The sequence below is a fragment of the Anser brachyrhynchus genome, assembly GCF_964034855.1.
Source record: "Anser brachyrhynchus genome assembly, chromosome: 22".
In the NCBI taxonomy this organism is placed as follows: domain Eukaryota; kingdom Metazoa; phylum Chordata; class Aves; order Anseriformes; family Anatidae; genus Anser; species Anser brachyrhynchus.
The window spans coordinates 2486024-2501453 of NC_137715.1; the positions used below are offsets into that span (position 1 = coordinate 2486024).

The 15430-nt window shown below is 52.6% G+C and overlaps 1 protein-coding gene across 2 annotated transcripts in view; it reads left to right on the top strand.

The window, feature by feature from the left end:
• The window catches only part of MLLT6 (MLLT6, PHD finger containing), a 45382-nt gene that overhangs the window by 10226 nt on the left and 19726 nt on the right, over positions 1-15430 (top strand). Inside the window, exons 4-8 of one of the 2 annotated variants that reach the window (XM_080565148.1) lie at positions 355-464; positions 921-1024; positions 1727-1820; positions 3026-3133; positions 12169-12267. In XM_080565148.1, the coding sequence (XP_080421274.1) occupies positions 355-464; positions 921-1024; positions 1727-1820; positions 3026-3133; positions 12169-12267 (515 nt within the window). The remainder of the gene's footprint in view (positions 1-354; positions 465-920; positions 1025-1726; positions 1821-3025; positions 3134-12168; positions 12268-15430) is intronic. The other variant, XM_080565149.1, reaches the window with a different exon arrangement.

Below are 15430 nucleotides of genomic sequence, written 5' to 3' on the forward strand. Positions count from 1 at the left end.
TTTACTGTTTGGATGCTTTTCTGGGTTTGGTTAGGTCTTCAGCTCTGGGTCTTAAGTCCTGACGGAATGTTTTTAAGGGCAGTGAGTGCTGTACCTTTCTTTTCCCAAAGAAATCTCTGCTTTCGTATTGCATCTGGAGGTGGTATCTGTCTATCTTTCTCCCACAAAGGATTTGATTCCTAACCAAGTTACAACAAGCAGTATTTCAAATCTAGCATCTAACTTCAGTTGGCTTCCTTCCTATATCCTCCTCCTCCTTTCCCTCCCATGCTTGTCTGCAGCCTTGTCTGAGTATAAGACTCCGCTGGGTTGCCCCATGTGAATCTCTGCTCTCTGGCTTGTTTGCTTCTCCAGGGTGGGCCCACGTTGTCTGTGCTCTGTACATCCCAGAGGTGCAGTTTGCCAATGTGCTCACCATGGAGCCAATTGTCCTGCAGTATGTACCCCACGACCGCTTCAACAAGGTAAGGCCTTCTCCTTCTCCTGCTGCCCCAAATGTACTTGCCCTGCCTTGCTTTTCTGAGGTCGTCTTAGTCCTCCATGTCTCCTGTCCAATTTATTTTAATTTCCAGGTACTTAGATCCCTTTAAAAATAACTAACAATGTAAATGTAAATTTTCTTGGAAATAACTTTTGATGTTCTGTTTTCCTCTCCCTTAACTTGGCAACCTGAGCAACCGCACCACTCCTTGGAGCTGCATGTTGGTTAATCAATATTTTGATCAGACCCAGTTGTTATTTGGGGGAGAAAAAGAAGATGCATAAGTTTTGTGCATGCGACTGAGAAATAACCCAGAACAGCTGTCGTAGGAGGGAGATGACTAGACACGAGTTATAAGTTCTCGAAGGCTTTGCCTCCTGGAGAAGAGTGAGAGTAAAGTAGACTACCTCTTTGAGTGACCATTTTTCCTTTTTTGCAGACCTGCTACATCTGTGAAGAGCAGGGCAGGGAGAGCAAAGCAGCCTCTGGAGCATGCATGGCCTGTAATCGGCATGGCTGCCGGCAAGCTTTCCATGTCACCTGGTGAGTTGCCCCCAGTATCACTCCAGGAACGGCCCCAGCTATTGGTTTTTCTGCTACGGTTTTGAGGCTGCACCAAACAGGTGGCATGGGGTTTTGGGCAAACCATACTGCTTTTATTTTAGGCAAGGGGTATCTCATCCTTGCTCAATTTGTGACGGGAACTTCCCCAGGAAGGCCGAGGTTTCACCAGCAAGCCTTCCTTGGTGAGAATGAAGTCTGGGGATTTCCCTAGGACTGTGTGGAATTCGAGAAGAGATGAGTCACAATCCAGGAATGTTCCTTTTCAGCGCAGCACATACAAAAGTATCATCTAGATGATGTGATTTTAAGGGCTGATATCCTCGTGTACTCTGCAGCCTGAAAACAACACTGCCTGTCAGTAGAACGTGGGGATTCCCAGCTTTATGTTGATTCCTTGTTCATGATATGCATTTTGTTGGAATAGTTACTGATCGCCCAGGCCTTAAGAAAGACAGAAATTGCAAAACAATTTGGCAGGAAAGTACTGACAATTTTAAAGATCTTAATATGAATTATAAATAGTCTGAACTCTTTTCATGGTCTTTGAAAGCTATTTGCCAAGCAGGACAGGAGACTTCAAGACCTTGCCTGGGTATCTTGAACTGTGTTTTGCTTGTTGATGGGATATGTTTTCTGTCTGTACAGTTTGCATTATCCTCCTCTTGATTTCGTGTATTTCAGTGCCCAGATGGCTGGCCTCTTATGTGAAGAGGAAGTCCTAGAAGTCGACAATGTCAAATATTGTGGCTACTGCAAGTACCACTTCAATAAAATGGTGAGTTTCTTCATTCCTTCAATGGATTTTATTTTAAGGCATTGTCTTCGTCCTAGATTGTATCTGTGCTCTGAGCAGTAAGAAATGCCAGGAATACATAAACAAGGTCTGCAGGATGCTTCTCTTTTCAGCCATTCAGACAGAGTCACTTAGGAATAAAAATAAATTTATTTATTGCATTTTTATAGCATCTTTAGACTCATTTTCAAAACCACAGGCTTAATTCTTCCATTTGCTTTCCCCGACCCGGTTTGTATGTTTGAAGAAGTAGTCCCAAGAAGTCGAATGAATGTTTTTTCTTAGAAGAAAGATGCTAAAGCACTGCCCCTAGTGTAAGAGGCAGCTTGAGACAGGAAAATAGAGCATCCAGGGAGTTAGTGTACATCAGGCCCCCTGGGCAGGAGGGTGTAACACAGAACAGCCCAAACTTCTGCCTGAGGACAGGGGCAGTCCAGAAGAGACCAGAGTCATTCACAGATGGTTTGAGGGATATTTGGGGCAAAGGATTTCCCCCTATTATTTACAGGACTGAGAGGAACCCTTTCCCTGTTCTGCATAATTAGTAGACACCTGCTCTCCCCCCTGCAGCAAAAAGGAAACTTGATCCTCTCCGTACAGGTTTATCTGTCAGTGGCTCCTTTGTTGCTGGCTTTCCCCACTTTCCTTTCTTCTTATCAGTGCTGTCACATGCAGTGACTGATGTCTTGAGCTTCCCCTCAAAGTCAAACTGGAGGACACCTTCCCTGCCCTTCAGGTACCCTCAGTATCTGATACAAGTGTAGCTCCGTATCAGATTTACTGATGTTGAGATAGATAGCAGGATTTCTGCTAGTGCCTGGAGTCTGAGAGCAGAGCATCCTTCCATGCACATACACCCCCACACCCCACGCAAGACCAAAACACAGACGCTGCTGCTCAGGAGGACTGACTTGTCTACACGATATTGCTGCTGCCACTTACCTTGTTGTTTACAGAACGGTCTCTTAGCTGCTGTGCCTTTCTTCTTGGAAGTGTCAGTGTGCATGGGTCACCAAAACCCCAGGATTTTTAGGAGTTTTATAATTTGGTCCTGCATCTTGTAGACAAGCCATTTACCATAACATTGCTCACTGTAACAGTGAAGGCCGGACTCTATAACAGTTTCTTCTCTCTCTCCCTGTCTCCCATCCCTGTCGTCCATCTCTTCCCTTCCCCACTTACCTCAGAAGACCTCACGTCACTCTGGAGGGAGCTCCTTCATTGCTGGAAGACGGAGTCGATCCACGTCCCCTGCTCAAGAGAAGCATGTATCCCACCACGAAAGGCCAAAGAAGGTAAGATCTGCACAGAGTTGTCACTCCAGAGCCAGAGTCATGTGGGATGGAGGTGAGAGGGGGAAGAGTGTGCAGAGAGCACTGATGCCTTGCGTCTCAGGTGAGCCCTGACTCTACAAAGAGTTTCACAGTCAGAGGTGTGAACAGTGGCTGTGTTTCTAAACACAACTCTAGAAATGTTTATGTAAATGGAGCGGCACAGCCACGGGGAATGTGGAGCCAAGTTTTTGTGTTCAGATTATGCCAGAGGGGTCTTGGCAGAACACATTTAGGAAATGTGCGACTTTCACATTTCTAACTCCTGGCAGGTCCGCTTTGAGGATGACATTGTGCTACGGTTTCCAGCTACTGAGTTGATCTGTGTGGAAGTACTTTGGGCTGTGGTTTTAAACGCAGCAGCTCAGGAACATAAACGCGAGGTCATTGTCCTCAGATCCCAGAGTCCAAGCTTTAGAGGACTGATTAGCAATCTGCATTGTGGCCAGCAGGTTACGTGTAGGCAACAACAGTAGCTAGTATAGCTTAGGTAGTACATTGTTAGTCAGATTGGCCACCTGCTTCAAATCTACTTGTGAAAACAATTTTTTTTTTGCTGAACAAGTATTTAGAAGAGCACTGAATGCCAGGTCTGACAGGTACAACAGTTATTTGTTTAACTGTGCAGGTTAAGGCATACTCATCACAGCTGCTGCGGTGTTACAGGACATGTTAACAGCACACCAAGGTTCATAATTAACCAGCTGACTCACGTGATGAAGGCTCATATTTCAAGGAAAAACAGCAGTGAATGTGTAAGGCAGAATCCCACCAGACTTTGGGGTTCTGACAGGGGTGCAGGTTCTGGTGTGGAAGGGTCTATACCGAAATAAATGAGGAGACCAGAGGCTTGTGAACTGTTTATTATTTTAAAAAATAAATAGCTCTGATAGGTGGGACACATGCTTTATGGAGTGTTTAGGTTCTAATGCAAGTGGCAGCAAAGTAAGAAATCTTCCTCGTCCGTTGATGGGTACAGCTTTTATACCAAGAATCCTCAAAGTAGTACCGCCGTCCTCCTTTGCACCCCATCTATCCAAAACAGTGCTGTAGGCTCTGGAGCACAAATAACTTAATGCAGGAATACTTTCAGGATGGTCAGATAGTTTTTAATACTTTATGGGCCAGATCCTGTTTTTTTGCTAGGAGAAATCCAGAATTACTCCATCAAGAAACCTCTAGGTTTAATCCACTGTGGTCAAAAGCCAAATTTACCCTGTTGCATAACCCAGTTGGTGCTTCCCGTGTGAATTTTTTAAGTCTTGCTTTAGGTGTCTGGCCGTCTACTTGTTTGTTTGTTTGTTTGTTTGTTTCTGTCTTGTTGCAGTAGATGTCCTCACAATCAATACATCATTACGAATAGTAATAATAGTGACCCACATCCAGGAACAGCCCAGTGACATGCTGGTGGGTTTTGTGGCTGAAGGCTGATGGATCCCAGCCCAGTTTCCCAGGGACAAGGGCATCCAGGCTTTCAAAAGCAGCGCGGCCATCAGTTAATACCTGCTGGCACCCTTCTGGCAGGCCCAGCTGAGAGCCCATAAACCGTGTGGGCAGGAAAGCCAGCTCCCTCTTTATTTACAGAGGTTATCCCGCAATACCCGGGTCGGAGCGCTGCCCACCTTGCCCACTCGGTGTCTGGGGAGCCTGCCCAAGCCCTACCCGATAGGTGGCAAACAGGCAACCCTCCCCTTCCCAGGCTGCACGTCCAAAGCCGTGCCTACCCCGCTGTGACACCAAGGCAGTAAATTTCCAACTGCCGGCGAGGCTGAAAAACGTATTTGGAGTATTTACTCCCCTTGTGTGCTCAGCTGCTGCGAGGCGAGGAGGAGGGAGAAAGAGCATCTGTGCCGCGGGCCGGGAGCAGCGCTTGGCACAAGGTTGGCGCTGCGCTGGAACGCGTTATTTTTAGCAGGCGGAGGGGGCGGCGAGAGGGCAGGATCGGGGTGATTGGCGGCGGATTTGAGAGCTCAGCTGTAATTATAACGGGCAGACGGTGCGGGTCCAAGGCTGGGGGCTGGAAGCGGGTTTCTATATTTGCGCAGCTTCTGGTGGCGGGGTGGGAGTGCGATCCCGTGGCCGGCAGGTAGGGCAGGGGAGCGCCGCTTCCCGGCTCTGGCTGGAAAGCAGGTCAGCGCCAGGGGGAGAGCGAAAACAGGAGGACTGCGGGTTTATTTATAGGCTTCTCAGTGGCGCTTGCCACTATTGTTACCCTCTGGGTTCCTCACAAACGTGCAGAGACTCCGTCTCGCTGCTGCCTCGCTGCTCTCCCCTCCTGGCTGCTCGTTGCGCTTTGAGCAGCGGGTCCGGCGGGGGCCCTGTCAGGGCTGGGGTCGCTTGGCACAGCCACAGCCGAGTGCAAGATCTTCTCCTTCCTCTTACAGAGGGGGAGTCGGCCCGGAGAGGGGCACGAGGTGTGCAAAGGAGCTGCGTGGGCAGGGTGAGGAAGGCTGCCGGAGGTGCTGGGCTGTTTGCAGGTCCGCGGGGGGGTGCTGGGGTGCAGGAGGGACGTGTGCGAGGCCGTGTGAGCACGCAGACTTTAAGGGGGTACCCGAGAAGGGGGTTGGACTTCCCAGAGGGTTTCGCAGTATGTGACCGGCAGTGCGCGATCGACTTGCACGTGTTTCAGGGGAACTGGGCGCGCCGCTGCGCTGACCAGAAGCGGAGCGGTTTTATCTTGAGCCCGTCCAGCTGCACGGCCGGCCGGTCCCATCCTGCAGAGCCGCAGGCGGTGCTGGGGAGCTGAGCACTCGCCGGCAGAGCAAAGCGAGTCCCCGGGCTGCAGGTGCTCCCGGCTCCCCCTGCACGAGGAGCTCAGCGCCCGACAGCTCCCTTCCAGCGCGGGGCTCCGGCTGTTTTCTTAGGCTTGGCGGAGGAAACCTGACCAAGTGAGGGGCGCCGGATTTAACCCGCTGGCTTCAATGGAGCAGGAAGACAGCAAAGACTCAGGATTTGGACTCCTAAGCCCTTCTGTAAAGCAGCTTGGCATTTGTGAGGAGTCTTGTTCTCTGCGGGACAAGGGACAATTGTGATGTGGGACTGCAACCAGCATCAGGATCCCCCCGCCCCTCGCAGGCACAAATGATACCAGTCCAAGCATTTCCTTCTGTGCTGTCGTGAAAATGGGAAAGCTCCAGGCTTTGGGTTTTCCTCGGAACATACCAGGCCTTAGAGAAACCAAACCCATTTATTTCTTTGGGCTTGGTATTGCAATGTGTGCGCTCTACTCTGTGGGAGCCTTCGCAGGGTTTGTTTAAAAAAAGAAAGAAGAAAGAAAGAAAGAAAACAATAGCTAAATACCAAGAAAACGCTGGGTGACGCACAGGGGTTGAATGAAGTACAGATGTTCTGTCACCTATATTGTCTGCTGGAAATGCACAGAAAAAAATCACCACGCTCCGTGGAATGAAGTCTGTCCCACCAGGAGCGGGCGAGCACAGACTCCGAAGCCCTGCGACATCCTGAGGCACAAACCCCACGAGGAGAGGCCTCATCCAGCGTTGTTCTTAGAGAGCACGTGGAACCCACGAGCAAAATCAGGGGACTTTTTAATTTTGGATAGGGGACGGAGGAGCGGTCCCTGTCCCGGAACACACCTTGAGCTCCTGAACTGCCTCCCTAGCTGCAGGGGGGACTTCATGGGGACACCAGGCCTGTGGCTGTCCTGCCCCCTTCTCCCTGCAGCCCCCAGTCCCTTGGTGGCTGAGCAGATGCAGGGCAGAGCCCCCTTCCCCACTGCCTGCCTGTCTGTCTGTCTGTCTAGCCCTGGTGCCAGCAGAGGAAATGAGCCACACTGAAATTCAGCACACTGGAGAAGTTGTACTGGGCTGAAACCTAAACCCGCTGGGTTCTGTGAGGGGCTTTGTGCTTGCCTCCGAGCTGGTGGTGCAGGTCTGCCTCTCGGAGCTTTGTTTCCACGCAGGCACCGAGGAGCCAAGCGGACGTTTTTTTCCGATCGGGATGCAGATGGCTGCTTGCGAGACCAGCACAGCGTTTTGGGGAGGGAGTACTGAACCGAGATCTGCTCTAATCGGTCACATCTAGCCACAGTAGCCTTGCTTTGTAGCATCCTTGCCTGGCTTGCTGGGGCCTCTTGTCGTGCAGGTGCTTAGCCAGCCCCAGCCAGTCCTTCAGTTAGCAGGGGTGCAGTGATAAGTTATCACAGCGCAAAGCCCAGCGAGGGCTGGCCACGCGTCCTTGTGTAAAAACTCATCCCCTCGGGGCGGCTCAAAGCAAACCTGCAAAATCCTGAGTGCGAGCGAGGCTGCAGGCAGGGGTTTGGTGCCCCTCTGCCCGGTGCTGCCTTCCTCCTTGCTGCGGCTGCCATGGCTGCAGCCCAGAGCCAGGCCGCCTCCTCCTCCTCCTCCTCCTCCTCCTCCTCCTCCTCCTTCTCCGGGCAGGGAGTGCAGAGAGCCTGGGAAAGAGGGAGGGAGCAGCAGAGCCCGCTTGGCTCTTCCCAGCTCCTGGCTCTGCCCTCCCTCCTTCCCCTGCCCAATCTACTTTTAATGATCCAACTGCTGGTGTCCAGCAGCTTAGAAGAGGGGGGCTCAGGGAAGGGGAGACGGCGGTGGGGGGAGCAAGAGGAGCTGTGCACAACCCTTTTTGGCAGCCGGAGATCCTGTTTCATTCCTCCTGCGCTGGGGAGCTCGAAGGGAGATTGTGGCGCTGGCACGCCCCCGATGCGGCCGCGCTCCCCCCGCCGCAGGCCTGGCCTGCTCCGTGCCCACATGCCAAGCCCCAGCTGCTCAGCCCTGCATGGAGAGCGTTTGTTTTCCATCAAGTTTGTTGCTGGGGGCAGGTTCATGTTCCCTGCAGACCGCAGCTCGCCCAGCCGGCCCGCCTGCTGCAGGGAGCGCCGAGCGGCTGCAAGGTAGGGCTCGGCTTTTGCCTGCAAAGATGGGACGGGGGCGGCGAAAGGTTTCCTGTGCCCAGTGCGTCCTCCCTGCTTCCTCCTCCTCCCCTGAGTCCTGCTTCGTCTTGCTTCCAGGCAAAGTTCTGGGCCCAGAAAAGCCAGGTGGGGAGGGTCACTTGAGATGCAGGGGCCGGTGCTGCTTCCCTCCTCTCCTCCCGCCCTCCCCTCTCCGTTTGCACCCTGCGGCTCGTGCAGGAAGCATTTGAAGCCTTCCGGTTCCTGGAGAGAACCCACACGTTTAAAAAGCCGCTGGTGCGAGCCGGGGAACGCCCCGGGTTGTCTTAGTGCATGTCAACACGGGCAGGAGAGCCAGGAGGGACTGAGCCCCAGGACCGACCCAGGGCCTCGGTCCCTGCGGGCAGCTGGCATCGCCTTCCCACCTGCACCTTGGTCTGGGGGCAGCCCGGCCCCTGTGCAGAACCTCCAGCGGGTAAAGCACTAATTGTCCTGTCCCTATGGCCCAGGGCATTAATTGTCCTGCTTGCTTAACCCAGGGCATTAATTGTCCTGCTTGCTTAACCCAGGGCATTAACTGTCCTGCCCCTATGGCCCAGGGCATTAATTGTCCTGCCCCTATGGCCCAGGGCACTGCGTTTCTCCAGTGATACTGAAGATGTCAAATCCTGTTGCCCGAGGACCCAAAAGCGTTAGAGAGTAACTGGAGCTGGCAGAGGGGTCCTGCCGGGTGCGCAGAGGCAGCGAGCACCCGGCCTCTGCAAAGCTTGGGGGCTGCGGACCGCGAGCTCCCGGGCTCCAGGCCCTGTGGGTTTCTGCAGGAGCTGCACGGGGCCCGCACGAGGAGGTGCTGCGGGGTGAGGAGAGGTGCGGGGTAGGCACGGCAGAGGAGCAAGGTGTGCGGCGGGCACGGCCGGGGGGGGCTGCGTGCGGCGGTGCGGAGCAGGGGGCGCAGGTCGGCTCCCCGGCAGGCTGCGGCGGTTCTGGGAGCAGCGCAGCCCTTTGAGCAGAGCACGAAAGCCGGGCTCTGCGGGACAGATTTCCTGCATAGTTCAAAGTGCAGTTGCTCAGCACATGGAGCCAGGGCAAGATCTTCAAAAGAGCTCAGTACCCAGTGTCCTGGAAAACCTGATCGTTTATCCGAGCATCTGAATGGGAGCGGAGGGTTCCAGAAATCTGGTCCCTATTGTGCAGGCTGGCTTCTTGCTGAATACGTACATATGTCCGCACTCCTACATACAGCCAGGGGACTGCTCAGTTAGCGGGTGTAGGCTCTGCACTGCCGACAGCGAGGAGAGCTTTTTCAGACAGCAGGCGGCCAGGATTTTGAAGCTGGAGGATGTGAGTTCGGCTGCTGCCATCACAATGAAGCCGGGGGAGGTTTTATGGCTCGCGGTGGTGGCAGCCAGGACGTTCCTGCCTTTCCCCGCACGTGTGTGTGTAGGTGTGGAGGTTCCTTGTCATTAGCCAGAGTGGCTCGGCTCTCTTCTGTCTCCTCTTGACACTTTGATACGTGAAGTTAAACGATTCCAGGGCTGTCCCGTTAGCGTTTGCAGCATCATGTTTTAGTCCCGCCTGTCGCACCTTTATGATCGAAATGCGTTTGGGGCTCAGAAGACGAGAATAAGCTCAGTGGCATTCAGGGAGCTGAAGGACCCGAGTTTGTGCAGTTATTTGGCAAAACGTATTGCGGTGAGGATCTGGCTCCTGCTTCCATTTCTCTCTTCTGTGCATGGCTCTGGCAGCACGTGCAAGTGGGTGACCGTGCATCCCATGGGGCGGGTGCCTGCCTTCTCTGCCTGGATTTTTGGATGACTCTCGGTGAAATCGTTGCAAGTTCTCTCATCCCATGTGCCCTGCTTTCTCCTTTTGTGAAACGAGATGCGGATATGAAGAAGCTCTCCTGAGCTCGTCGAAATTCTCTGCTGCGTCCTACCAAGTGAGTGCAAATTGTTCCTGCTGGTGGATAACGAACAACCGGTCCCAGCCCTGCCACTGAGAGGCACGTAGCCTGCGACAGGCGTAACTCTGCGCCACAGCTTCCCTGTCCTAGATAGCCCACGAGACTTGGGAAGTATTTATAGCATGAGAAGCCCCAAGTATTTAAAACATCGTGAGATTTAGTCAAGATTTCATTTAAATTTGTGTTTCGGCACTTAGCTTGTAAAAATCACATTCTCAAGCTTTTCTTATTCACTGCCAAAGCTGTAAATGTGTGCTGAAGAAAGGGGAAAAAAGAGAACGGAGATCCTTGTATAGTGCTGTAGCTCCGGGAACTGGGGCTTTAACAGACGAACACCAGGAGTCCGGTGATAAAATGACGGCTACCGGCAGCGTTGCTAGTGCTCGGTCGGGCACTCAGCAAGAGCAGCGAGGCTTTAGCTGGATTTGCCTCCCTCTTCCGCCAGCTCATCCCAGAGAAAGCTGCTGTGGCCTCGTGGCGGATTTACGCCGGCAGGGTCGCTGGTGGCTGCAGGCGGGCCTCCTGTTCAAGGGCACTGAGAACTCGGCCAAACCCGCGCTGGAAGGTGCCGCTTTCTGGAGCGCTTTTGCTTCACCTCTGCATGACTTCGCGCCTACCTGCTCTAGCCTTTTTCTCCTGATCCTTTTTTTTTTTCTCCTGCTCTTTTTTTTTTCATTTAGCTTATTGTTTGTAAGCTATTTATTCCACTAGCTTCTCTCTCAAAAAAAACAAAACAAACAAACAAACAAAACGCACAGTGGAGCTCATCCATTACTGCAGTTGCATCTTCCCTCCGACCATCCCATCTCTGGCGTGTGCTGGCAGCCGTAGCCTCGGGGCTTTGCCTGCACGAGGAAGCAGTCAGCATCCTCCTGCAGAGTCGATGAACTCCCGTGTGACTGCCCTGCTCTGAACATACCTTTGGTGGACAGCGAGGGCTTCAGCTTCTAGGTTAAAGCACCCTCGTGAGGGAGTAGCACCAGAACAGGCATTTTTTTCCCCAAAAAAACCAAGAGGATGGATTTTTCTAAGCCGTACATCCCATCCAGGTGTTTGCCTGACAGCAGATCTCTTGATCCGCAGACCAGTGACCGCGCCGGCAAGGCTGGAACTGAGCACAAAAGTTTCCGCAGCTTCAGCCAAGCAGGCCGTGCCTTTAGCTGACAGCGGTAGCACAGAAAAGCTCCTGGTGTCGGCCAGGTTTGTCCCTACAGGAGCATGCGGCTGAGGAAGACCGTGAGGAAGCAGGAGCGTGTGATGGAGCACGCTGTCCTGTCCTGCCATCCTGTCTGCCAGCCGGCTTGGCCATCCGCAGCCCCCACTGACTTCAGGGGGAGCCATGGCCTGTCACAGGCTTACGTTTTCAGTCCGTTCCCTGAAAACATCTCGGTTTTAGCATAAACATCCAGATAGCGGGACACAAGAATAGCCACTTCGGTTACAGTCCGTTCCCCAGGAGACTGTAACAGCAGGGTGGGCAGCACTCCGTGTTTCTCAGGCCACAATTTTTCCTTGGTTTGCAATTTGAAGAATCCCATCTTTCGGGGGTTTTAGTGAGAGAAAAAACAGGATGAAGAAATCAATCTAACTAGCCTGGCTCCAGTTAGCAGAGATGGACCCAGCCCAGCTGTTCTCTGCTGGGAGAGGAGGTGGGGAGGATCTCTGGGTTAGATTCAGGCGTAGATTCTGAGATCTCCACTGACTGATCTCTCTACCTGTGCACGTGCAACACGTGCTGAAGTCAGGATCCTTCCGTTGGCTGTACAGGGTGTATCTGAGAAACCTTTGAAGAAGGGGGAGAGCGAGGATAAGGGGGCACAGAGCCCCTTTGGGGAAATAGCAAGAGGAAAGCTCAGGTTTCTTGAAATCAGCCAGAGCTTGTTAAATCCTTCCCTATCATCTTACCATAAACTGATTCAGGGGCTTCTGTTGATATTCTGCGCTCCAGATGTTGGCTGCAGCTGGGGCAGAGATAGTGGGACGCTCCCAGCCAGAAGCTGGGGCGTGGGGGAAGGGATACTGGGCTCTTGTGGATGGGTGGAGAAGGGAAGAGGAATATGAATGTATGGTTGTAAATCCACCCCTACACACCCTCCTTTCTTTTCCCTTACAACTGCTATTCTCAGCAGAGGAAAAGAGCCTTCCAGTATTCTCTGATTTCTTTTGCAGAGTCGTAAGGACAAGGAAAGACCTAAACAGAAGCACAAAAAACGTCCGGAGTCTCCCACCAGCCTTACGCCAGCCTCAGTGCCCGTCGCTGCAGAAAAGGTACCAAACCCGCAGGATGCGAGCGTGTGAACGCGGGGTGGGGAGAGAGGGTAGGAGGAAGCCACCAAGGCTGGCTCTCCGAGGAAGTGGGAAGGATGGTGCAGAAGAGGAGAGAAAGAGCTTTTGTCCACTTATTTCGATTCCCGATTCGTCACGTTCTCACTCTCTCTGCCTGACTCCCCACCTCAACGCCCGCCTTGGGAATTTAACGCGGCAGCTGTCTTGATTTCTGTCAGCACTGACGACACAATCACGGAGCTGAACTCCCAAGTGACTGAGCTGTAAGTGCCAGCCTGTTCTGCAGCAGATGTTCAGATTTAAAGTTCTCGCAGAATAGATAAATAGCCGCGCTTTGGCCTTTTCTACTGCCATATTGTAAACAGCTCAGGCAGGTAGGTAAGCAAGGCAAGCTTGTGGGAGGAGGTGTTATCCTTTATTAGACAAACTGATAGAGCTAGGGGGAAAACCAGACAATCTTACATGCACGTGAGATCTTCAAAGTGCATAGTAGGGGTCGCTTTACTGTGTGAGACAACGGGAGGCTGGGTCCCGTTTAGTTCCTCCATTTCAGGAAAATTAAGGCAGACAGGCACAGTGTGGTGGAGCTGTTTTGCTCCTGAGGTAAGAAGAAGGAAGGTTTGTCTGCCCAGAGTCTGCGCAGTGCCCGGGGCTGGTGGGGCAGAGTCAGGATGTCGGTGGGTTTCTGCTCTTCACTGCTGGAGCTGTGCTGCCGACGTCGGCTCTGGCACCTGGCTGTAAATCAGGACAGCCCTGAGCTTTCTGTAATTCGTGCCAGATCCAAACTCCAGTAAAGCAGAATAGACACAGTGGAACTTGCCTCAAGCTTGCATGCAACAAGGTGAAGGCCAAGATTGCAGTTTTTCAGTGTCAGGGAACAAGCGAGGTTACTCCAGCGCGTGGACCTTTGGAGTTGTGCCCTCCTCGCTGTAGCGGGAAAAGAAATTAATGCAGCTCCTCAGCAGGGCTGTTCTGGTGTAAGTGAGCCTATGATTAGGGCCAAGCTCCTGCTAGAATAAATAGATAACATGTCCCTGGAATGTCCTTTTGAGCACAGAAATGCTACTTGGAAAGGCTCGTGTGCCCGATACGTGGCAGGGCTGCCTTGTGAAACTGAAAATTCACAGGCTAGCAGTGTCTGCAAGTGTGAGAAGTGCTGCAGGGACGGTCTGGAAGAAGGAAAGCTCCTGCTGATCCGCATGGGGTTGTTCTGGGTTAGGACTGGAGTGGTTTTTCTATCTTCTGTGTGAGGCCAAGCGTGGAAGCAGGGAGGAGATGCAGGTGAGAGCTGAAATGGCGAAGGCGGCCCTAGGCTGGGAGAAGCAGAAAGCTGCAGCGGGACAGAACGGAGGACTAGCTTCGAGCTGCAACCACCCCTGACGTTCCTGTACCTGTGTCGAGGCAGCTCAGCTCTGGCTTTTGGGAACAGCAGATTGACCCAGTGAACAGAGCTGTCGGGAGCTGATGGCCTACGAAGATTATTTTCAAACTAAACTGAAATCCAAACCCTGACTCTTGGCCAGCTAGAGTGGTTGTTAGGCACTTACCCACTGTCTCCTCCAAAGCCCTGCCAGACCTTTATAAATGAGGAGGGAAGGGTGCAATTCAGTTTTACAGGCAGCTTTCAACTCTTTGTAAGCTAAAATTCAGGAGATCCTAATTACTGTAGCTGTGCTGGAGTGACAGGGTTTTAGTGTTTCCCTAGGGAGTTATTATTAATCCTCATAACAAAGAATGCATTTCCCTTGCATTTTTGTGCATAGTTTCTCAAAGCATTGTTCGAGCTCTCTGTTACCAAAAAGCACCCTGCACAAACCCCTCGGGCTGGTTCTGTGAGGCTTTCTGGATGCTTGCACCAGCGCAGCATTGCAGTGGTTAGACTAACGTAAAGCTCTGAGAACACATTAGTGTGTTAACGTACTATGTCCAGACAGTTTCCTCTTTGAAGCCCAAGCCATCTTTGTCCTTTCTGGGTTGTAGCTTAGCGCTGCTCGTCCCAGCAGAGTGTGCTGGGGGGCGGGTAGGGTACACGCGGCAAAACCAAAGCTGACACTGGTGGTGTGGCTGTGCCGAACAGCACTGCTAGTCCCTCTTGTGCCATCGTATCCCACTTCCTCACTCCCTCAGGCAACGCCGCCTCTGGGTTCCCATTTTTCTTTAACTTTGCAATCCAGATTTACTTTTCAATTCCAATTTTCACCTACTATGGCGTCCACCCTGTGCTCCCCTCTTGAACCGTTTAGTGATGAAGAAGATCCTTTGATGTGGTTTCCTCTTGAAATCAGTTGTGCTAGGCTTCTGATTTCTGCCAGAGTTTTGAGTGTCTCACTGAAGTGCTTCTCTGCGTCTTCTAGGAACCTAAATGCCATTAATATCTGACACCTGGGCCTGACCAGGCTTCCGTGCCCCATCGGTGCAGTGACGAGCTCTCACTGCCTCACTCTGGTTTTGGGGATGAACACACTGAAAACACAGCGGTGGCCTCAGCTCTCATCTACACCGGAAAGTGAAACTAGGGTGTGAATTCACAGCACATAAATGACTTTTCATAAGACCTCTTCTGAGCTCTCCTCCTGCCTCTGAAAAGTGTCCTCAGGCGACGCCATTGCCGTTGCTCTCAAAGAGGAGCAGATCTTGCTCGTGGGGCACAGGAGCATCCCTGCAAGAGAGCAGATGGACTGAAAATCCCCCAGAGGTGCTCCTGGGCTAGGGCTTTTGGATGGATGAGGGGGGTTTGCAGAGAGTAGGTTTGTGCTGGATGTAGACTCTCGTTTGTTGTCGTGCTGGCTGCCTGCAGCTCCTGCAGACTTTTTGGGGAGTGGGAGGGAAGCAGGAAGCATCCCCTCTGTGTAATGGTGTCTGGCTGTAATAGCTCCTAGCTATTTCATGTGGTCCATCCAAAAACCCCGAAGTGCTGCCAACTGGTAATGCTTTTTGAAAAGCCTCTTGGAAAGATGGCATTCATGGGGAAGGCCTGGGGCAGAGCAGGGTTTCTTGCCAGGGGAAGAGCAATGAGGCTCACCAGCAAGCCTTGGCAGCCAGGGCTGCCCCGGCTCTGCAGTCGCACGCTGCCAGGCGCGTTCTGTAGGCGGTTCCTGTGCTCGGGGTCTGTGCTCGGGGTCTGTGCTCGGGGTCTGTGCTCGGA